The 24,365-nt window shown below is 51.9% G+C and overlaps 1 protein-coding gene across 1 annotated transcript in view; it reads left to right on the top strand.

Annotated features, from left to right (window-relative positions):
• Nucleotides 1-24,365, top strand: part of NTN1 (netrin 1) — a 161,444-nt gene that overhangs the window by 76,244 nt on the left and 60,835 nt on the right. Inside the window, exon 2 of the mRNA XM_004684597.1 lies at nt 21,692-21,880. Within this exon, the coding sequence (XP_004684654.1) occupies nt 21,692-21,880 (189 nt within the window). The remainder of the gene's footprint in view (nt 1-21,691; nt 21,881-24,365) is intronic.

The following is a 24,365-nucleotide window of genomic DNA, read 5'->3' as shown; positions in this document are numbered from 1 at the left end:
CACACACACACCTCGCCAGTGGTGGTTCCTGAAATGGCAAAATAGAGAAAAATGTGCATCTTCAGCTTGATGAAATCTCTGTCCACCAGGAGAGTTTGAAAGCTTTGACTTCGCTGGCCAGGAATTGTGTCAAGATCCCTCCAGTGACCCAGCTTCTGGGCATCAATTCTAGAAGAAGGTGCCTTACTTGTGGGCAATTTCATGTCCCGCTGGTTCTCAGGGCCCCTGAGAGTTGTGTCTCTGTGCCCCAAAGCCCTCAAGGACAGGTCGGACTCCACGATGAGCACCCAGTCAGACTCTCCGACACCCAGCCACCTGCCACTGCTCCTGCCTTTGTTTTTCCCTTGACATTTGTCATCCGCATATACACCATGTGATCTCTCTCTGTGCCTCATCAACGCTCTCTTCAGTCTCTAGTGACAGAGGTGTTGTCTGTTGCTTATGGCAGAGGCCCTGTGCCTGGCACATAGGCTTTCAACAAATATTTGCTGTGTGAGTGAGTGAATGAATGAATGGAACAGGTGTATTTACCCCATTTGTAAATGGTCAGTTTTGATCTATCCCCCTTTAGACTCCGGCCTCCTTGAAGGTAGGACATTGTTTGTTTGCCTATGACTACAGAATTTCCATGATGCCTTTTTCTTTTTTTTAAAGATTTATTTATGCATACAGAACTGGGGTACAGGCCAGAGGTGCAGGGGCGGTGAAAGGCTTCACCAGAGACGGAGCGGAGTGCAGAACAGGCAGATTAATGAAGTACACTGCTGAGGGGAGCAGCGGGCGGGTCAGGAGAGGTCTGCTGGGCCATGTGAGTCACCTCCTGGGCGGGGTTCGAACTCTTACTGAAGTGGCTTTAGCTTCTCAGTGCTGTGCTTTAACCCACTGTGCCACCAGGGAGGGCCCCTGTGATTCCTTTTTGATGGAAGATTGACTCAGCCTTCATCTACATTCTCTCTGTAAGAAATCTAAGCATGTCATGTGGTGCTTGAAAAGCTAGCTTTTGGGTCATTTCTCTGTGGTACCCACTCAGTCCCATGCCACCCAGCCATGACTTCACACTCGCGCTTTGGCCTCATTATCCCCTCACATCCATCAGTAAAAAGCCAGGTGATTTCACAAATATTATACAGCCCCACCCCTGAGCCCTTGTGCCTGCTGTTCCACCTGCAAGAATGCCCTCACCATCGCTCCTGCAAAACTTGTGGGCATTCCCCTTGGCTGCGCTGAACCCTGCATCCCAGTGCACACTCTAACGTTGGTCCCCACCAGCAGCACCCGCTCCCTGGGTCACGCCTGCCTCCTTTGCTAGGATATGAACTTTTCGAGATGGCTACCACACCCTCACCTTTTTGCCACTTGGTCTGGCACAGCATCTGGCCTGAGGCTGTTCTGAATGTGTAATGAAGCAACAGGGGTATGCATGATGCGCACATGTGTGCTGATCACACAAAGCTCTGTCAGATTGAGGGTCAGAATGAGTGTGGTCTGGCCTGACTCCTGGGTTACTTTCAGTGCCACTGCTTGGGGGTGCTGGCCAAAGCCCTGCACAGAGTGGTAAAGGCTCACAGTCGGACATGAGGTCTGTCTCCTCTTATCTGTTGATCATGCTGCCTGGCAAGAGCCATGCCAATTTCTCCCAGGCCCTGGGCACCTGGTTAGTCCCCTTCCCTTGCACTCCAGGGGCCTTTGAGCCTAGTGGGGAGGTCAGTGCCCCTAGGGGATGCTGAGGGATGCAGCTAATAGCTCACTGCCTCTGGGAAGGCAGGTATCAAGCACTGAATTGGCAGCTCTGGTATCTCCCTGCCAACTTGCCCTTCAGAAATGCTGCCTGGATGTCAGGCCCACTTGCTGGACCTGTGGAGCTGTGGCCAGGAGGTCCACAGCCCCACCCCTGAGAATGTGCTGTCAAGGACCCGGTCAGTCCAGCAGGAACAGAGCCATCTGCCCTCTTTGCACCCAGGCCCTTTATGTCTGAGCCTGGGCTTTAGAGCTACGCAGTCGGCTTCTTCTAGACCTGCAGTGACTGCTGTGAACCAGGGTCCCTTGCTTCATCCTTATCAGAGCTGAAAAGGCTGTGGTCTCCGCGACCAGCCAGTTAGTCCTTGATGAGCAGACACTCCCCTCGCCCTCAGCAGAGGATCAGACCCTTGGAGCCCTGACTTCTTGAACGGTCCAGGCCTGGCCGTGTGGGGTTCAGAGGGTGCGTGTGGAGCCCGTGCTTTCTGTGGGGACTAGAATGACTTCAGCGCCATCGCCTCTTGTACAGATTGAGGTTCTGAAGCTCCCTAGAGAGCCGAGGTGGAGTCTTTGTCCTTCCTTTACCCTCCCTTGCCCTCCTCTATGCCCCCACAGGCTTCGAGAGTTTAGTGGCTTTGGAATGGCTTTGCTTTAAGGACACCAGTGCTCGAGCTCCAAGCCCACCCGGGCTCAGACTAAGACGAAGCCCAGCCCACACCCGGAGAAAACACCCAGCGAAATGCTTCTGTGCCATCGTCCTCTCCTGCCCCCTTCTGCAAGCTCCAGCCCTTTTTCTCACATCATCCTGGTTGGTGCTCAACCCATGGCCCATGCTCACTTCTGAATCTTTGTAGTGTCAGTGCCCATGAAGGAAGCTGTCACGGGCTCTGGGAGAGACATCGATCCTGAAAGCCGTTTGGAGGTTCTCCAGCACCGGGTCAGGGTGAGGGTCAGCAGAAAGATGTCCTTGACCTCATTCTTTTTTTTTTTTTTTTTCCTTTTTGCATTCAAGAACTGGGTGCAGGCCAGAGGTGTGTGTGTGTATGGGGGCAGTAGGTAGTGAAAGGATCCTCTAGAGAGTGGGGAGCAGAATAGGCAACTGTACTGAAATACACTGCTGAGAGGACTGGGGGCAGGACAGGAGAGGTCTGCTGTGTTATGTGGGTCAGCTCCCTGGCTGGGGATGGAACTCAGGAGTAGCAGTGATAGTGCTGAGACTTAATCCCTAGGCCACAAGGGAGGCCCCCATTCTTAGTCTTTATGAAACCAAATTAAACCAAACTGAAATGATTTTGTTCTGAAATAGAATAGAATAGAATAGAATAAAGGATAATCATAGAGTTCAGGAAAGTATCGTGGAATGAATGGCTATGTGCCCAACGCCCAGCTTTATCAAATTGCAGCATTATGCTTTTCTTATCCTTTTATTTTGTTATTAAATAAATTGGTCTTTATGAAGCCCTGACCCTCATCCAAACTGGAAACATGCACTGTGGAGAGAGGAAAAGGAATCTGGCAGCATGGGGTGGACGTTTCCCTCCAATCCTAGAATTTAGGGTTTTTCTGCAATCGGATCCCCGCTCCCCTAATCTTTCCTTCCCCACTTTGCCCTCCCCTGCTCCTCACTTGTGGGCAGAGAGAGTGGTTGGAGTGAGGGCAAGGGAGCACCCTGATCTCTTTAGTGTCCAAGAAAGGAATGCACATGGATAGTAAGAAAAAATAAATAAGGGGACCCCTCACTCAGGCTAGTTCGCTACCTCAGTACAGAGGGTTCTGACCTCCCATGATGATCTCTTTTTAACTGTGCCATTTCCTCTGCCAGGAATGCTTTGCTCCCTCCCCTTGTACACTCAGCTCTGTCTGTTCTTCAAGCGTGGCTCAGATGATATCTCTTTCAAGAAAATTTTTCTGCTGGACCTATCAAAAGTAACCTCTGCATTTTCTAAACCTTCCACATTATCAGTTTCATCCATGCTTTGTTCCCTCTCCCCACTGCCATAAGACTGTGAACGCCCAGAGGCTAGGGATACTGTCTCTTCATTGCTGAAGAGACTAAGCCCCTTACCTGGCTCAGTTAGGATAGGAAGCTGGAGTCAGTGAGTGTTTGCTGAGTGAATATTTGTTGCATGCTGCCTCCTAATACCTAATCTAGAAGTCCACAAGCGGTTGATGAGTGAGTGAGTGAATATGCAGAGTCCCTCTCTCTGGGGCATGTCTCTACTAGGAAGAGTTGGTGAGCATTTCTGGTGTCCTGGGCTGGAGCTGGAGCTTTCCCTATGTCTGATTCTGGAAATGAGGTGGGTGTTTGAAGGTACCCATGTCAGAGGCCATTTCCCTATGGTTTGCTCAGAGTGACCCCACTGAAGTTCCTCTAGGGCAGTCATGGAGAAATGGTCAACACTCAGGCTCCTGGTCCTCAAACCAGTGCAGCCTCCCCTGCTCCCCACAGTGAGGCCAGTGGCCTCCCCAAGCCACAGGACCTGCTGGTTCGCAGGAATCCTGGTGTGTTTTTTTCCCAGTGACTTTAAGTCATCTTTAAAAGGATTGCTCAACTTGAAAATCCCTGTAGGCTGGTGTCTGGGGTGGTTTGGATCCTGCTCAGCATTTCATTCCTTTCCCCAAATTGCTCATTATTTCATTTGCATAAATTTTAGTGGTGAGATATTGCCTTAGGCCGAGGAAGCTCAAATAGGCCTGGTAATGGGGCAGCAGAGACAGTGGCAGGGCCTCCGTCTCGCCCAGGCCTGTGCGCCTGCTGTTTTCTCAGGCTGTCTCCTGCAAGAGCTCCTGCCAGAGTGGCCGCAGAAGGGAAACAAGAGCACAGTGCTTTCAGAAGGCTTGAGGCTGGACCCCGACCTACCTGGCCCTGACCTTGGCCTGCCCATCCCCCGCTCTCTCTGCAGGTTGTCACCAAAGGCCAACCCCAGGCAGGAGACAGGCCAGACGGACCCTCATTCCCACCTGGGCTCTGGCATGTCTCTCCATCAGTCAATCCATCTGCACCGGCTTATTGAGCGCATGCCTGGCCGACTGACAGCCAGGCGCTGGGTGCGGCCACGGGGAGACGAAGCAGCGAAAGACACAGGAGATAAGACCATTTTGCAGGGGGCAGTGTGCACAAGACAAGGCAGCTGTGTTAGGGACCAGACCAGGGGGGCAGGTGGCCAGAGTTATTTTTTTGGGGGGTCAGGTGGTGGGGGCAGGGAACGCAGGAGTCCTGAGATCTGAAGATAGGGACTGGAGAAGGGTCTTGAAGGTTGACCAGGAGGCCTTTGGGGATGAGCTGACTGGCGGGTGTCCCAGGTCACTGAGGCCAGCTTCTCGTGTATACCTGTGGGTGCTGTTCTGATGTAGTCTGTGGTGGAGGCAGTTGGAATGGCTGCCTAGGGGTGTGTCTGTGGGAACATTGCAAAGGGGTTAGTTGGAGGGATCTGAAGCCCAGGGGAATGGCTGGGCTGGGCTAGGGCACAGCTTGCGGTGGGGGAAGAGTTGTGGAGATGATCCAGGCACAAGGGATTGGGGAGGGTGTGAGGTACATTGAATGCCAAGCTAAAGAATCTAGCTGAGCCCTAGTCTCTGTGAAGCCACGGCAGGTGTCTGACAAGGAACCTGAGAAAAGAGACCCTTTATACCCTCCTGGGTGCGGGAGGAAAGAGTGGGGTCAGGAGTCCGGGTCTGACGCTACATAGGCAGAAATAGGACAGGGGGGATGTCCTGATCTCTTAAAGCCAGCACCTGCCACCACCCCCACCCCACTCCACCCCACCCCACCCCCAGGCAGTGAATGCAGAAAAACTGTTCTTCAACCCCAGCCTGTGACTTGGGGTTGAGGAGGAGGTGAGGACATATTCTGCCTTCACCTGGCAAAGTCAGGGTAAAGAGCTTGTTGGAACCCAGCAGGTTTTAGTTCTAAAAGAAAGGTTCCATATCCCACACCCTCACAAGGCTTCAGTTCCCCTCACCTTCTCCAGGAAACTCAGTCAGTCCCTAAAGCCCAACATGCTTCTGTCCAGTGAGAGAATAGGAGAGGAATAAAGCATGACCTCTTGCCTCCAGTCCCAGTTGAAACGGCAATTAGTGTAAATTAAACATTTCATATCATGACCCACAGTAAAATACATTCACCATTATGAATCAGTATATGCACATGTTCACTTGTCTTCTTTCCGTCCTCTTCCCCTCCCTATTCCTTTCTTTCATAGGCCTGCCTACATATCTCCCCATCTACCCACCCACCCCCACCCACTCATCCAAAACACAGGTTTAAAAATGAACCCCTACTGTGTGATCCACACTAATATTTTCCATTTCTGCTTTTTAAATGCTGGCCCCCTACCCACTGCTCATGGGCTGTTCCCTCTAGTTAGTTAAACACTGGCCACACTGGGGAGCTGAAGCTGACACACTGACCAGTGGGCAGCAGCTGTGTGCTGAAACGATCTGCCTGGTGGTGTGGGTGGTCATGCTGGGGACCTCTGGAAAGGGAAGGCTGTCACCATGTCATAAAAAGGAGCAGAGGGGTCTGGGGTGGAGGGCCCCTCTCCCCCAGGCTCGCCTCCCCCTGTGGCAGTATCAGTGTGGTGGCTTGCGTGCTAGGCTTCTGAATGCAGCAGAAGCAAAGTGCAGGGCGATGTGTTCCAAAAACAAACAAAAACACAAATTTAAGAATGCACCCAGAAATGGACACTTGAGTAAAGGCATCTGTTGAGGCCCATGGTGCAAATGAAATTACGGTGGTGAGCAAGTATGGCATCACTGGGATGTGAGGCTTTGTCTGGTGACCTTGAGCTTCCTCACTGAGGGACTCGTGGGGCCAGAGGGAAAGGCAAGAAGTTGGATAGGAGGTGGCCACAAAAAGCTTAGGCTACTGGGTGGAAAGGCCTGCGAGAACAGGCCTGCGTGCAGAGGGGGCCTGCAAGATTGACCGTCCTCACGTTGGATGGGGGCTAAAGGTGGTCAACCTAAGAATTTAGCACCACTGCAGGTCAGCTTAGGGCCCCCGCCCAGTTTGTGTGCCCTGTGTGAGTCAAGGATAGTGGTGACTTGGGAGGAAAGAATCAAAGGGATATGGAAAGACTTGGAAATTTAAAAGTAACCAGGACTCGTTGATGGACCAGATGATGGGTGGAGGAAGTGGGAGGTGACGGTGGCTCCTCCATTTTTGGCTTGGACTTGTAGGGAGATGAAAGCATGATTTCCTGGAAGGCGACTGGCTTGGGAGCAGTATCATGACTTTGATCTTGGACCATGCTAAGTGGATCTTTGAGAGATCTGACGTGGGGGTAGCCAGTTGGATGTAGATGTCAGAGATTCAAAGATTTTTGGACTGGAGATAGGAATCTGGGAGTTGTTTCTCCCCCAAGAAGATGATAATTGAATTGAATGAGCTTATCAGGGAAGATTGTTAAGCGAGAGGAGAGGAGCCCATCTTCTGGAAGATCTCTAGCTTTAATTACGGGCCAGCCTGGAAGGGAGACAGGGCGTAGGAGGAGAGCGGGGTGCGGTGTGCTGTGAACATCAGAGGAAGAGGGTTGCAAAGGAGATATGGTGTGTGCTGTCAAGACTGTGAGGGGGGCTAATAGGAGAGTTGGAGGCAGTATTGGATTTGCAGTCTCCAGGTTGCAGGGGGCCTGGGTGTTTGTGTTCTGGGGGGCAATGGAGTAGATTGTGGTGGGGGGAGGAGGTGAGGCAGTGGAAAAGCTGAGCTGAGAAGGCTGGGGGAAGGGGTGCTGGGTGGAGATGTTGGGTGGAGGGAGAGCTTTCAAAGAGGGGAGCAAGTTAAGCGAGACTGCCAGGAGAAGAAGATGAAGGGGGTGAAACGGGAAGGCTGTCTGGAAGAGGAGGGCTGGGCAACGGGTTATGTTCTCGAGGAGGCACAGGGAGCCGGAGAGTGGGCTCCAAAACAGAGTGGGGGGGGCCTGGCTATACACATGGAGGAGAGAGGAAGCAGCCCCAGTTGGGGAACCAGGTGAAGGAACACTTGTCTAGTGGCTTCCATGTCCTCTGAGAAGCAGGAGGTGAGAGCAGTAACTGTAAAATGTAGCAGAAAGGAGGGAGAGGAGGTGCTAGGGGCTAGAGTTTAAGGAAGATGGGGTGTTTGAAATGGGAGTCAATCTAGGGAGTGGGATAGAATTGAGAAGTCTTTTTTTTTTTGATTTATTTATTTATGCATATAAGAGCTAGGGTGCAGGCTAGAGGTGTGTGTTGGGGTGTGTGTGTGAGAGAGGATTCACCAGAGACAGAGTGGGGAGCAGAACAGGTGGATTGACTGAAATATACTGCTGAGGGGGCAGCGGGTGAGACAGGAGAGGTCTCCTGTGCCATGTGGGTCAGCTCTCTGTCCAGGATGGAACTCGTGCTGCAATGGCTGCAGACAGCTTCATAGTTCTGTGCTCTAACCTCTTGCACAAGCAGAGAGGCCCCAAGTTGAGAAGTCTTAAGAAGCCATTCATTCATACACTCATACAAATATCACTGTGTTTTTGTTATGTACCAGGCACTGTGTTTTACACTGTGGGGATGTATCAGAGAACAAACAAGAGAAAACTAAAGCAAAAATTTCCTGCCCTTAAGGAGCTTACCTGCTAGAGTGGGGAAGCATACTAAGTAAATGAAGGTGTCAAGTGTGTGCAAGCTGTGGTATGATATAATACGCAAAATCGAGTGAAGTATCTGTATAAGATGCTCTGTGCTAGGAGAAAGCAGAGCAGATGGCGTGGGGGCTGGGGTGGTGCATTTGTAATTTTAAGTAGGGTGGCCTCACTGAGAAAGGACAGCTGAACGGAGACTTGAAGGCAATGAGGGAGCGAAGTGGGGCCATCTGGGGAGACTGCTTGTCATGGTCTCATTAAGTGTCCATCTTCCCTGTGGCATGACTTTATCCAGAAGAGTTGGTCTTCCCATGGGTGTAAGGGAGACAGGAGGACATTTCATTGTAGGATCTTGGACCTTGACTTTCTGTTCAAGTGGGAGTTGGTGCGAGCCAAGATGGTGGCTAGGTAAGGAAGGAAGAGACCAGAGATTTCCTCCCCTGGAGCCTGAGATGTGCACAGGATAATCTTTTGAGAACCCCACTTCTCTGAAAATACCAGTTGCCTTATTTTCCAGTGAGAGTCTGGGGGCTGTGAGGCCACCTGCCCCTTCTGTGTAGCCTGCACAGTGCATGTTGCTTTTTGGCTTTTCCCTCCCTTGGTTCTGTGTCCTCCCGTACTCGCAAACTTGCCCCTTCTGTGTCAGAGAGGATCCAGAGAAGGGCCACTTCTGAGACTACACAGAATCACCTTAGTGGGGAAAGCCAGTTACTGCTCTCAGCCGGCTACTCAGAGATTTCACTTCTGTATTATTCCCGACTATGCTCTAAATGGCTGAGGTTCTGGAAAGGGAAGATGGTCACAATGAGAATCCCACAAACCCCTGGGCACAAACCAGGTGAGACTGACCCCCTTAGACCATGAGCCCTTAGGGCCAGCTGGCTTGTCTTCTGGGGCACTGAGGACTGCGGCGGTCCCTGAGGGCACTGTGGTGACCTCCTCCTGACCGGATTGTTCTCTGCTTGTGTCCTTTTTCCCAGAGGAGCCTGTTCAGGGCATGGGCCATCCTTTAGCCGTGTCCTCAGGTGCTTGGAACTGTGTTGTCCATAATGAGGGTGGTAACTTTGATAACTGGTCCTCTGTGTTCGCTGCTGTTAACAGGTGGCACCATTATTGTCCTTACTGCCAGATAAAGAAATGGAAGCACAAAGAGGTTAGCATACCTGGCAAATCACATATTCTGTGCTAGTGTGGCCGATGGGATTTGAACTCTGCATCCAGCTCCAGGGTATTTTAGGAAGCTTTTCTCCTTTCATAAAAGGGTACTTGCTGGCAGAGCAGGGGGGAGAAGTCAACTTGACTGGCCAGGTTGCAGTCAGAAAGAAGAGTCCAGCAGGCCCTAGTACCCTACCCCCCCACTTCCCCCCCACCCCGGGTGCCTGGATCTCCTGCCTCAGTGGCGACTGCTGATGAAACAATTGAGCAGCCATGGATGAAACCCAGCCCTGACTTGGCCTGATGAATCCCACTGCAGCTTGTTTGCATTTGTTGTTAATTTGTTTTCCAGACAGAACCACAGACCAGTGTCCCTGCCTCCTTCCCCGGGGGCCCCGCCCCTGGGGGGCCTGTGGTGCCCCTGCTCCACCTCAGAGCGCCCAGCTCGGTGGAGGGAGAAGGGGCCGGCTGTCCAGCACCAGAGCTGCCTGGCCTGAGGACAGCAGCACCTCCTCCCCCTCGGCCGCCTGGCTCCCTGCTTGCCGCTGGAGCAGGCGCATGAAATCCGAACTCTGGAGGGAAATTTACTGCACAATAAAGGAAGAATGGGCCGCTTTGGGAACAATTAAAGCCATATTACTGTGGAATTACAGAGGACGCCTGGGGAATTAGCCAAATCCAAAGCAGCTAGAAGCACCAGGGCCAAGAAATGTGGGGTGTTCACATGCAGCCCCCCTACTTGTACCAGGAACCTGTCTGGTTCCCAAACCCCGTAATTTTAGGGCAAGAAAAAACATTTCCAAAGACTTCACCTGAGGGGAACTATTGTCATACCCCCCCCCCCAAAAGAAAAAAACAACTGGGCCCACCGTGCCCAAGTTTTTCTTATTTTGGTTACAAAGCTAACCAAGGTACTGGTAGAGGTTAGGGAGAGGGGCCTCAACCCCACCATTTGTTTCTGGCGGAAAGGGAGCCTGCTGGGGACTGAGCCGCAGCTGAGCAGGTTCTGGTTCCAGCCTCCCTTCCACCCCCATGAGCCTTGAGCTCCGCTCAGGGGCTTCCCTGTTCCCAACTGTGAAATGGGCCACTGCCTCGCCCACTGTTTGTGAGAAATTTGGGAGATAAATAAATCAGGCATCTGTGCCTCCATCCTTTGCATTTTTATCCTTTGTTGAGGTAAAAGTAGACCTGCACAGGTAGGGTGTTTAGAAGAGCAAATGTGTGTGTCCTGGCTTCCTGTCCACACTGCCTGTGTAGAAGAAGGCGGGCAGAAAGATTGAAGTCCCTAATTGGACAGTCTGAGCAGTCCAGGGCTGGGCTGATCTTCTGGAAGCCTCTGTACCCTTTCACACATCCCCTCGCTTATCTCCACACCTTGAGGGCTGTGGTGTGTGCATGTGAATGGGGAAACTGAGGCAGTGAGGGGCACTAGGGACATTGGTAACCCCTGCCTCAGGGGAGCAGGGGAAGAATAAATAACCATGGGTGTCAGGTGCCTGTGCCTTTCAGAGGTACAGAGACCACCCCAGCACCCAGGCAGGTGGCCTGCCACGTGTGGGGGCTTATGTGAGTCTGTGTGGCCAGGTGAAAGATGTTCCCTCTGAACACAGCCCTCCCGCCTGCCTCCTGTCCCCTCCTCCCCATTGCTTCCCTCTTCATCTTCAGGCCATTTGTTTTCCCTGCTTCCCTTTCTCAGAGCCTCCAGAAGTACTTCACACCTTTGGGGCACATTTGAGTTCTAGCAAGATGTCCCTGCCCTCTGGGGATGAGGCACCAGCTCTTCATGTTAATGCTTTGGAAGTGGAGCAGCAAAAGGTAGTTCAGTCATGCCCGCTGCTCAGAACCCACTGGTTATCAGGACAGAGTGGGTTTTAAGGCCCATCCAGAACCCCTAGCAGAGGATTGCAGCAGGGTCTTTCAGATTGTTAGTGAGCTGGGTGCTCAGTTATGCTGTTGGTGCTCAAAACAATTCGGAGGACAAAGGGGTCCCTTACCACAGGAGTCTCCCCTTTCTGTCAAGGGTCAGTCCCTTGTTTGATTCTTGGCTGCATGTTCCAGCTACGAGGGTGACTGGTTGGCCCTAAGTCTAGGGAGAAGCTTTAAGTGTTCAGCACTGGGTACTGACTGGCCCTGCCTGTCATGGAGACACCAGCTGCACACAGCTGATGTGTCATTTGTATAGACCATCTTCAGTCTGCCCCAAAGCCTTTGAAATCCCAAAAGAGTGACCAACCCATTTTTCAGCAAAGTCACTGCTGTCCTATTGCCACTAACCTGACACCACCAATGTCGTGAGACATTGGATGGCCCTATCTGTCCATGAGGAAGCCTGGGCCTGGCTGGGGCTGATAACTTAGGATGTCATTCCAGGAGGACCATTTTGGACTCATTTCCTACTCATAAACCCACCATTCGTGTCCACCTCCACCCAGCCTACCAGTGACCACAGGGAAATTAGTTCTGTTTCCTTCTGAAGTGCACGGTCCCCACCCTGAGGATTCAAGGTCACTTGCAGACCTAAAGATTTCTGGGGACATCATTTCTGCTAATGCACATGGAGCATGTGCCCAGGCAGTCCTCACCTCCAGCAGAGTATTTCCCAGTTCAAAGACAAGGCACTGTTGACTCTGAGCTTCTCTGAGTTGGAAGGGACTTATCCAGCCTCATCTACCCTCCTCAGGTAGACCCATGTCCCTGTACTTGAATGCCTCCAGGAATCAGGAGATCACTCTCACTGGGTTGGGGGACTCCTGTGATATTTTTGGCCAGCTGGAATCTGCCACTCCCCCCCCCCCCCTTAGTGCTCCCTTAGTTCCCTGGCAGCCGCCTACTTACTTCGGTGACTTGATGTTTAATGAAAGTCTCTATTGTGATCTTTGAAACACTCTACTAATACCCAACAGATTTTACCTACTGGCTTGATTAAAGTAACTGGATTCAGATTTGAGATTCCTGGTTTAGACACTTCCCCCACAAAGCACGTTCTGAGGAAAATAGCCTTTTTGGGGACCATTAGGGTCATCATTGTCTTCCTCTTCCTATTTCTCCCTCAATGCTGTAATGATTCCTTTGGGGTCTTTGCAATGTGAACTAGGGGCTACTGGGGAATAGCGAGGCCCCTTGGGAGCACTGCAGAATGCTTCTGGATCACTTGACAGGTCGGTTCTTTTCCTGTGAATCTCCACTTGGTCTCAACTATGGGATTTCTGTGCTCATTTAGCAGATGGAGAAAGGGAAGTGGCAACAGAGGGACAAGCTGGCACTGACTAAGTAGGAACTGGTGAATCAGTCCACCCTTGGAGTTCAGAAAAGTCCGGACAGGCCTCGTCCCTCCTAGTTCAGTTGAGTTGAGGGATCCTCTTAACCTTCCTTGGACCATGTGGGTGCTGGTAAAATTAGAGTTGCCTTGTAGATTTGGGAGAAGAAAAAAAAACTGTCCTATAAGATCACATACTTTCGGCAGAGCCCACGTTTGCCTGGAGCTGGGTTGGAGATAGCTGGTCTTGCAGTGCTTGGAGTGTGCTTCTACTCAGAAGTGTTTGTTGAAATTCCGATTGAACTGGGCATCCTGTATTTTTATTTGCTAAGTCTGGCAACCCTAGTCAGAGAGTGAATTTGGAAAATGAGAAAGCATGTTGGCGCTGACCTAGAACCGCCCACGGCAAACCCCTGGTCCAGCCTGCCCCCATCCAGGAGCAGGAGTTTGGATCTCTTGGGTTCCTGGTCCCCTAGGCAGGACTGAACCCCGGGAACAGTGTGGACTACAGGTTAGGCTGGTCTCTGAAGCTTACAGAGCAAGTTCAAGTTAATTAACGATTTGGATTAAGTAACTGGGCAGGTGAGAAGACTGCCCATGGGACAGTGTTGAAGGGAGAGGAAAAGGTGTCCTGGGAATTGCACGTTTTCCTGCTGATGTCAGGAGAACAGAATCAACCTCAAGTCATTAAACTTCCTCACCGCCAGCCTCTCCATTGCTTCTGGAGCCCGGCCTTGCGTCTCCAGCCCGGCATTTGCCAGACTCTGCGATGGGACCCATTACAGATGGGAAATGACTCCAGGGAGCCAGGGGCCAGGCTTGGCCGGCACAGCTGGCAAATCAGCCCACATATGTTGGTTTAATAAAGCACAGGGAGTGTGTGCTCCACCTCTGGGGAACAGGAGTTGGAAGGAAGCCCCTGTGCCGCTAGACAGGCATCTGGGGAGGGTGGACAAGCCACAAGGCAGAGACGATTTCAGGGGAGGGGGTGCCCAGGCAGCCCCTGCTACACTGAAAGTTCTCAGCCTTCAGGAATGAATTTCAGCAACCACTGGGGTTTATCAAGCATCATTCTGCCCGTGGCCATGCCACCCTCGCCGTAGGTCTGGAGAGATCCCTGAGTTAGGACTGCCCCCTAACTATTTCCAGGTCCCTGGCAAAGGCACGTTGACTGCAGGGGCCTCTTTTCTGCCATCTCTTCTGTGACAACAGGGTAAACTTGGAAGTCCACACCGGCCCCAAGGTCCTGTTTTTGCTCTTGGTGGATAACATCCTCTTCCCCTACTGGGCTGATCTTGGCTGGGGATGGGGCTGGGGGTGGGGCCAGGGTTCATACAGGGTCATGTTTTAAGGAAAGACGTGATACTCCTTTGAAACCAACACTCTTGAAGGCAAGAGGGTTGCATCTCATCGCCCACGGGCAGCCGTGGAAGGTTTGGTGACAAGGTGAGAGGAGTGTTTGCAGCGAGATCTGCCGTTGGGAATACCATGCAGTGGGCCAGGGCTGAATACCAAGGGAGGTGACAGGGCAGGGTGCGCCCTCTGCTCATTGCCTGGGGTGGGGTTCTGGGCCTGGTTGCAGAAGGAGGATCTGAGGTCCCGGCTTACCAAAGCCTCCTCAGAGAGGGGTCTACCCGCCCAGCAGAGGAGGATGTTTGCCGCAGGAGGCCTGAGTTATTACACCTCGGCAGCATGGAAAGGCCTGGGAGATGTTAGGAAGGAGGGGATCATTTCAAAGCCTTCGGGGAGGTACAGCAGCCAAAAAGGGCAGGGGAAAGAAAAGGCTAAGATGTTTGCAGAGAAACGAAGTCAGTGGAAAAAATGACGGTGAGGTCAAGCCGATTTGGGGGGTGGCCTTGCACAGTCAGCTGGGCAGGGGCCGGCCACCCCACACAGTGGGAGGAAAAAGCCACCGAGCTGAGGTGGGGGGAGCCAGCCCTGGCACTGGGGTGTCCTTGATCTGCTGGCGATGGGGATTTCAGCCCGTGAGATGCCGGCTTCTGTCTCTGGTCTCTTCCCCAGGACCATATTAACGCCCTCCGGCTGTCCCTGCTCGGCTGGAGGTCACGTTACACATATTTTGCTTGGAAGAGTCTGGACTCATCAGACCTCCCTTTTATGCCCTCCAGAAGCCCAAGCGGGTCTGGCTAGGTGGGGTCTGGCTCCCCCACACTCTTTTGTCTGAAAACTTGACAAAGGGACTGGCCTTTCCCAAGCCCCACAGGTGTGAAGAGCTTGTTCCCGAGTGTTTGTTCAGCCCTATTAGTGGCCTGAAGGACTGTTGACAGAGGGCCCCTTTGTGTGCAGACTTGGCTAAAGCTCTCTAAGCCCTTGACAAACACAGGCCACTTATCTCCTGGGACTTATCAGAAACCATCTGAAGCCTGTCTTTGGCCTGCTGGGAGTACAGCTTCCTTGACTGACACCCGGGGACTGGGTTTTGAAAGCATTTCCCAGTTTTTTCCTTCGTTTTCCTACCACCTTGATCCACCCCTTGTCAATTCTGATTCTGATAGCGGAGATAAAGCACAGGTTGGGGGTAGGGGCAGAGATTGTGTTTTCAAGTTGGAGCTTTACAGAAACGGGCTGTGGCTTTCCTGCCCTTTGCCCTTCTCCCAAAAGGAGGCGCCATCAAAGAGACCTCGAGGGAGGTCAGTGGGCAGCTCCTCGAAAGAACTTGGCTTCTAGGCCTCAACCTACCCCCAACATACCCTGTTGCTAACTGCCCTCTTGGAAGTCCTCTCACCAGACCCCTTCCTCTAGCTCCCCACAGCCCTCCAAAGCCTCAGAATGCTGCCCTCTGTCCAATGCCCTGGAGACAACAACTTTGCCTCACTCTCATTCTGGAAGACCCAGGCAGTGAACAGACCCAGGCTTCCCCCTTTCTGGGGCCGCCCCCCTGCTGAAGGCCCCCCTCATCTCCAGCGGGAGCACACAGAAGCTGCAGGATGCTCCTGAGAGGCGGGGTGGTGTCCGCGCGCCCCAGCTCTGGTCTGCTTGCCAGTGCAGGTGGCCTTGCTGCCTTGCCCATGGCCCTGCCATCTGCACATGCACACCTGGACCCCTCCCTCCACAGCTTCCAAACACCGTCCTGTCCCCTTACCTGCCCTTACCTTCCAGGAGTCTTAGTGTTGCATAGCATTAGGCTTTGGGGCCTGAGAAAGACTCAGACCCTCAGACCCCATGTCTTCATCGTTCAGATGAGCCGTTGGAGGCTTGGGAGTCAAGTGGACTTGCAGGGTGTGTGGGAGGCACTCTTGGGCAAGCCCAAGAAGGAACACTAGCACCCAGACCCTGCTCTCTCCCTTCTTGTCTCGCTGCCCTGCACCGGCCCACCGTGTGATTTTACATAGAAATAATTACAATTACATGCGAGTTCCTAGGTCATAGTCTTCAGGGTTTTTTCTTCTCTGCATTTTCTGAGCCAGTGGTTCTCACATTGTGCCCGTGGGCCAGCAGCATCAGCAGGCTCACCTTAGCCCATCTCATGGTCTGCCTACAATGTCCCGCTAAACTTCTTGGGGGTGGGGCTCAGCTGCCCGTGTTCTTATAAGTAAGCCAGGTGATTCTGTATGCCCGTGTTTGAGAACCCTCACACTAGGGACTGGGGAGAGGCTTAGAGGCCACTTGAATAGAAAGGCAGAGCTTAGGAGGAGGAGGGCATAGTTTTGAGAGCCAGGTGCAGAGTTTTCAACACTACAGCAGCTGTGCTCCCTACTCAGACAGACCCTGGCATGTGTGTGTGTGTGTGTGTGTGTGTGTGTGTGTGTGTTGGAGGAGGTTCACTAACATGAAATGAAGAACAAGCTATCGGGTAGAAAGAAGTCCTGTTGGGGTGTCACCATGGCTCCATCTCATGTCCCTCAAGTGTTCTTAGACACCTGAGGTTCCCACAGAACATCCTTGTCGCACCCAGGTTCTCTCATGCCCATCATGGACTTTTGACTCTCTTCTTTCAGACACACGTGCTGACCAGGCTTCCCGTTATGTCTACCTGTCATCTTTAAGTTAAAAATGATACAAGCCATCCCCAAATGATTGTAAACCCTACATTCCTGACTGGCAGCAAACCATGTGATGTTCTAGTCTTATGGCAGTTGTTCAGTCTCTTTGGTTGACTCATATCTAGCCAGGCGACATCTCTTGTGACATGTTTTAATTTAACCCTTGTGTTTGGGAAAGTAGAGTGAATCTTGGAATAAGGCAACAAAGGTAGCAGCATTAACCAGACTTTGATCATAGCCATTTCCAAACGCTCTGTGAGGACAGAGTAGCTATCCTGTCTCTGTTATATCCCGGTGCCTCACCCAGTTCCCTAAACATAGTAGGTACTCAGTAAATACCTGTTGCATGAATGAAGAAATCGTCGAGCTACCATATTTGCCGTTAACACATAATTGTTTCTTAGATTTTTCAACATGTATGACCATTTTTCTTATGGACAGACAAGAAGGGTGTGGGCACCAGGAGAGCTCAGACCACCCTTCCCTAAAGGAGCCCGTGGAAGCCCAGATGAGTGTTCCCAGGCGTTGGTGAGCATTACCTGCCCAGCCTGGTAATTTTAGAAGTTGAAACTGAGCTCAGAAAGACACCACTCGGGACAGAATACTTAAAAATATATAAAAGGGAGTCTAGGCCCTCCCTGGTGGCGCAGCGGGTTAAAGCACAGCACTGAGAATCTAAAGCCGCTTCCGCATGAGTTCGATTCCCGCCTGCCCTGGAGGTGACCACATGGCGTGGCAGACCTTTCCTGACCCGCCCGCTGCTCCCCTCAGCAGTGTACTTCGTAGATCTGCCTGTTCTGTTCCCCGCTCTGTCTCTGGTGAAGCCTCTCGCCGCCCCTGAGCCTCTGGTCTATACCCCAGTTCTGTATGCACAAATAAATAAATCTTAAAAAAAAAAGGGGGAGTCTAAGAACTACACCAAATAGAGTAGCAAAGAAATAACAGAGAATGCAAACTACCTCAGCTCTTAAAATAACTCCCAAAGATTTTCAATACCCAGAACCAATTGTTTAATGAGAAATCTCTTGAAACTACACCTCTGTCAGATCCCCCATTATAGACCTTCTGCCATAAACTCTGGTCTTCATCTTCCTGGGACCGCTCAGAGTATCCCAGCTGGTTTCCTTTCACTGTGCAGAGATGCTGACCATCACCACCAGCTGCATCCTCTGGGAGTTTGTTCAAAACAGAGACTCAGGGGTCTCCTCCTGGACCCCCTGAATCAGATCCTGCATTTGAGTGTGACCCCGGGTGGTCCATACCCACTTTACTGTAGGGTCGGCACAGGAGAGAATATTGTGTATGTTCTGATTCTCTTCTGAGGCCTCAGCCTGTCCACCTTCTCCCTGTGGTCTCCTCCATGGCCAGTCCCTGTAGCCCTGGTCACAGTTAGGAACTCCAGATTTGTTGTGTAATTATTAGACCCCTCTGAGCCAGAAGCACCCTGAAGGCAGGAGCTCTGCTGTGTACCCGTTGCATTCACACCAGCACCTGGTTTTTTCATATGTGGCAGTGGGCTTTTGTTGAGGGCTCTGAATCTGCCATGTTCTGGGGAGCATTTGAAGCTGCACTTTGCGCTTAATGAACAGCTTCTTAGCAGCACAGGGAACAAAGATCTTTCTGGGCCTACAATAATCCTAGTGAAAATGGGGGTTAGTTTATCAGGGGTTTTCAGGCACAAGATGCCCCCTACTTGTGTGGTAAACTCATCAAAACAAGGGATGCAAATCCAGCCACTGTTGTGTGCAAGGCCTTCCTCAGACTCCAGGAGGAGTCCAGGACACTTAGGCGATTTGTCTCCTTGAACACTGCAGTCTTCTTGGGCAGACAGAAGCTCACTAGATGAGTTAAAACAGTAAGGTCAGTTTCAGGTAGCTGAAAACATCATTAAAAGAAGTGTCTCAAAAGCCCTGTCAGGGTATGGTTCAGACAGACCACACTATTCTCTGTCTGCCCTACCTCTGTCCCTTCCCAGCCGCCCACCTACCCCACCCATCCAGCCGCCCAGGCATGCATCCCTTCACACTCTGCTTGCTCAATTTTTGTGCTCCATTTTCTCCCTCCCCCTTTCACTCTCTGTCATTCTCCACATCTTCCTCTCCCCCAGCCCCCTTATTTACTCTAATTTTGTGCAACAAAAACATACAGTCTGCTTGGGGCTCCTGTGAAGATACTGGGTCACTGTCCCGTCCCAAAGGACCGACATGGCTGAGGAGAGCATCTGTCCCACTTGATCCTAGGGTCTGCAGCCAATCCTGCAGGTTTGTCACTCCTCTGTCAGATGGCAGCCCTCGGCTGTTGGGAGTGCATACTCCACTGTGTCTCCTTCATAGCCTGCAGCATGGGACCCAGCCTGAGACTGGAGCACTGTGTGTGTTGAGCTGAATGGGGTTGGGGTGCAAGGGTTTGGGCAGCCCAGGTCAGTGGAGGTTCATGTTCACATAGGACACAGGTGACCTGTCAATGGCAAAGGAAAATAGAAGAAGCCCATCTCTTGGGCTCCTTTCTCTGTCTAGAGAGCTGGGGTGGGGTGGGATGGGTTGGCGGGGGCGGGGGGCAGGTTTCTCCTCCTATTGCCTCCTGCCCCATGTTTTGCCCCAGGTCTGAAGTGCAGCCACATGTGATGTGTCCCCTGGTGAGTGCCACATGATATCTGAGGAGGGCACAGAGCTTGGAGACCAGCTCTCTGGGGACCTCTGGAGAGGACCTCCCTTCCCAGGGCTCCCTGCCCAGCCTGTGTAGGTTCCTCAGAAGCTTTGCTGCCCCAACACCCCCCCTTCGCTCCTGGGCTGACCTCTCTGTTCTCACAAAGCTGCCCTTTCCTTCCCGCCTTGAAATCTGATAATGAAACTAATACCCAATATTTTTGCTTCCAAGAGAAGCAGGAGATAAACAGGAAGGCATGAGGGATTAAGGTGTCTCTCTGAGGAAGGGCCTGGGCACAGGCTAGGCGCTGGGTGACATCCCTGTGTGGAGCTGAGTAATCCAGATGTGAACTGCTTGGCCTGACGCATTTTTCCATTTGTGCAGAGAAAATAAAACAAAGAGAAAAGAAAACAAGCCATAAAATACTTTGCAGAAGCCTGAGTGTGGGCAGTTGCCACTTGGTGTCCTCTGACAGCCCCGAGAGGAGGGGGAGAGAGGGGAACCCTGCCTTTTGATGTAGACCTCTGAGCTTTCTTTTGTGTGGCCAGTTGTTTGGGAAGTACCTTTTGTTGGTGTAAGGTACATATGGAAGAGATACCCAGTTCCCTTTTGGATGGGGGTGGGGGGAGCACTGAGCTCCCTAGGAGGACTGTAGAGGCTGGAGTAGCCCTTACATAGGAGGACCCTTAGAGCATTGGCCTCTGAGAGGAAACAAAGGATGCTGCTCCCAGGCCTTCCCTGGCACAGGAGAGACCAGAGGAAGTCAGACCCAGGTGATCTTTCTAGATTCTCTCCCAGGGCAGGTGTGCCAGACCCTGTGCATTGTGTGCTAGTAGGGGAAAGATCTAGACCACGGACTGCAGTGGGGGCCTTTCCTGTGAAGCCAAGGCCAGGAGCCAGTCCTGGACACCACCTTTACTAGCTTGGTGGTCTGAGATGATTGGGCACTGAAGCTCCGTGAGCAGGCCATCACCCTGTGTGTGTGAGTGACTCCAAAGGGACAGTGGAGGTGTGTCTGCAGGACAAAGCACTAGCTGGTGGGTGGGGCTCAGCCAAACTCAGCCCCTAGGGCTGGAGGTGCTGATGGAGCTTGCTAAGGCTCTAGAAAGTCATTCTCTGGCTTCATTTGACTTCCAGCAGCTTCTGGACTTGAGGTTTGAGTTGAATCTTTTCTTTTGGATTCCTCACATTGCCTCTCTAAAGCCCTCAACTCTACTTGTTAACTGAGTGACTGATAGGTGTATGGCTCGAAGCGTGACTCTCGGAAGAATATTTAACGAAGCTTATAATTAACAGGGGGAGAAATGAAACTTTTTTTTTTTTTAAGATTTATTTACTTATGCATACAGATCTGGGGTATAGGCCAGAGGTGCAGGGATGGTGAGAGGATTCACCAGAGACTGTGGGGGGCAAAACAGGCTGGTTGACTAGGCACACTGCTGAGGGGAGCAGTGGGCGGGCCAGGAGAGGTCTGCCTAGCCATGTGGATCACCTCAGGGCAGGGATGGAACTTGTGCTGAAGAGGCTTTAGCTTCTCAGTGCTGTGCTTTAACCGGTTGTGCCACCAGGGAGGGCCCAGAGTAAATTTTTTAAACACAAAAAGTAACATGTGAATAAGAAACTGGTAAAAAAAAAAAATGTATAGCACGTATGGTAGAAAAAGACAAAGTTTTTAATCCATTGTATGTGAGGGCTGTAGATATGGTCGAAAAAAAACAAAACCCAAATCACTTTATTTGAAAACTGGGCAAATGGCATGAACAGGCAATGCACAAAACCGAAATATAAATAGAAAAACAAACACATGGAGAAATTGACCAACCGCACTGGTAATCCAAGGCGCAGAAATTAAAGTCATGTGCGCGTTTCCCAGAAGTTGCAAAAGATTTTTTTTCTCCAAAAAAGAATGCTGATACTGAAGGCATTGTGTTATTCTTCTCAAGGGTGTGTCGAAATAGGCGCTCTCACAGCAGGCTGCGACAGTCTTTCTGCGTAATGTGGCTCCCTAATTAAAACTGGTAGATCCACAACCTCCCCTAGCCATTCTGTTTAAATATTTTACTATTCCGTGGCCTACAGTACAGACAACGGTCACAGGGGGCATCGTTTGTGCTTCGTGCGGCTGAGAATCCACGAGGCCCCTTGGGTGTATCCGTGCAGCGGAGAGCGAGACCACCTTCCAGGTCCTGGAGAACATTACCTGGCCTGAAACGGTGGTCACTGTCGTGGGGAGGTGGGCGCGAGAGCCCGATGTGCTGGTGCGCGCCCCGCTGAGCGCTGACATCCCCTTTCTTCCTCCGCAGCCTGTAACTGCAACCTTCACGCGCGGCGCTGCCGCTTCAACATGGAGCTCTACAAGCTGTCGGGGCGCAAGAGCGGAGGCGTGTGCCTCAACTGCCGCCATAACACCGCGGGCCGCCACTGTCACTACTGTAAGGAGGGCTACTACCGCGACCTGGGCAAACCCATCACCCACCGGAAGGCCTGCAAAGGTAGGCAGTGGGGGTGGGGCCGGGAACACTGCCCTCCAGCCGTCCAGCCTCTTTCCCATTGCTTTGTAGTCCCATACAAATGAGCCTAGACCGAGGTAATCTCTCTCTCTTCCTCTTTCTCTCTCTCACATGCACGCATGCACGCTCGCACGACCTCCCTGGTATTTGGAGGTGTAAGCCGAAACAAAGGGGCAATGGAAACAGGACTACAAGGAGAAGAAAAGAGAAGGTGTGATCCCTGCGAGGGTGCAGGGCCCTGAGCCCGCGCCCCCACCCCCTCCGGCGGCGCTCCTCCGCACAGGTGTGCCGCATACCACGGGGGGGGGGGGGAGGGGGCATGTGCGCCAGGCTTACCCTCTGCACAAAGGACTCTCTTTCACCAAAACTCTGCGGACGCATTTCTTTGAATGTGTACGCCCCCTCCCTACCCCCACTCCTGCCCCCCAACACTCACACAGATGCACACAGTTCAGGTAAGATCGGCAGCTTCAGGGGCTCAGAAGGAACATTTAATCCACCTGCAAATAGCTTTACTTCTCAGGACAAAAAAAAAAATTAGAGGTAGATGGGAGACTATTTTGGGTCACTGAAGCAAGCACTAATGCTTTAACTTTCTGCTGTTTGTTTTTTTCCCAGTAACAAAAATGAAGCAATGATCAAATGACTCAAATAACTCAGGGAATCTGATGAAATGCCAGGGAATTTAGTGACACTGAAAGGGAGAAGTAGGAACACCCCTCCCCCCCCCCAACCACCACATTTGCTGTTAGGAAGCCCAGGAAGCAGGTCTTCCCTGGTCCAAAATTAGGGACTCAGAGCCCAGACTTGTGAGCATAGCTTCCTAAGAAGCTCTCTCGGAGGGCTCTGGGGCCACAGTCCAGCACGGATGGGGCCCTGGCAGAGACCTTCCGCAGGAGACACCCGGCCAGGGCAAACTTAAGCCCAGATGATGAGCTGCGTTAGAGAAACACTGCTGTGGCCATGATGAGGCCAAACATCATCTTCTTAACAGGAAATCCACCAGATGTTGGGCACTTGTGTACAGGGCTGATTACATAATTTGTGGGCCCCAGTGCAAAGTGGGTCTCCTAGTTCAGGAATGGCTAGGAATTCCAAAGCAGCAATAGTAGAGCTTCAATCAAGCGCGTGCGCTTGGGATCACTAGACCCTTGAAGCCCTGTTCGTGCAGACACTTTTCTTTCAAAATCCAGGTTCCCGGTGTGTCTCCTCCAGGAGAAATCCCTTCATATTCCAGATCAATGGGAACGCGTAGGGTAGCTCCCAAGACACAGGCAGGCTTTTCTTCCAGATCTGTGGACTTAAGGCTGCCTCTGGTGGTTGCCAAGAGAAATTTAAGCGTAAGATAGCAGCGCTGTTTCCACATCAAAACCCAGTGCATCGTGGTGGGACTCCAGGAGATTTTGATCAGAGAATGAGAAGGTGGTGGAGGCACATTCATAGTGGCAGGAGGTGTGAGCAGGCGTGGCCAGGGAGAGAGCGCTGTGGGTTTTCAGAGAAGGCAGTTGGAAGGCTGCCAGCTCCTTCACCTGTGCCCAAGTATTTACAGAAGAAATGAAACCAGGGTGTTGTAAACAACTGGTTGTACATCGATTTCTTGGGAATTTGGCCAAGAAATTTTAACCAGCATAGGCCACTTAGGGGGGCAGCCCTGTGCCCACGTGTGCGAAGTTCTGGGCTCAGTCAAGGGGCACTGGTTATTTCCCGTTGGGCCAGTTTCTGTTGTCTTGGGAAGACCAGCAGGGGCAGGACCCTGTCTTGCTGTTTGCCTCTCACCTGTTCCTCTGTTGTTGTGGGGAGGGTCAGTTGGCCTCTCTGCTCAGAGTGTGGGGTGCAAGGAAGCAACAGACTTCCGGAATCCTATAGCTAGTTCTGCAGTTCCTTGCCACTCTGCAAAGACACCTGGCTTCCTTTGCTGGTTTCTAGGAGGGGCTGATGCAGGTACATGAGCTTTTGCTCCTGTCTTGTTAGGTCCAATGCTGTGGGCAGCTTAGGTGGCTGTGTCTTCTGTCTCAGCCTGGAAGAACCACTGCTCCCACTGAGAGAACCCCCAGAAAAGGGGGAATGTAAGGTTGGGCTAGTTACTCAGGATAGACACTTATCCTGCTGAGAAGATTTGGCAGGAAAGAGTGGGAACCTTAGTGTCTCCTGATTGGTGAGGAAAGACAGTGCTTCAAGGATCCTGCAACCTGATTGGTGGGGAAAAAAACATTGTAGAAGAGCCCTGCTTCATGACCGATGGAAAGACACTGCCTTAAAGGATCTCTGGCTGGTGAGCAAGAAGTGCACTCCAGATCTTTTCCCTCAGGTTTTGCTGGTGTGACACTCTTAGTGAGTGTGGGAACTGCACATCTATAGTAACTTCCTCAAGACATTTTCCGCCCATTGATAGGGGGAAGGGAAGGAAGATGTAGAGGTTCATTCAGACTGTACCCTGGAGATCTTCAGAGAGGTCTCCACATGGAGT

This window comes from Condylura cristata, unplaced genomic scaffold (assembly GCF_000260355.1).
Source record: "Condylura cristata isolate star-nosed mole 26May11 unplaced genomic scaffold, ConCri1.0 scaffold00017, whole genome shotgun sequence".
Classification (NCBI taxonomy): domain Eukaryota; kingdom Metazoa; phylum Chordata; class Mammalia; order Eulipotyphla; family Talpidae; genus Condylura; species Condylura cristata.
Note: the sequence above shows the minus strand (reverse complement) of the source record. Positions and strands in the feature narration are given on the sequence as shown.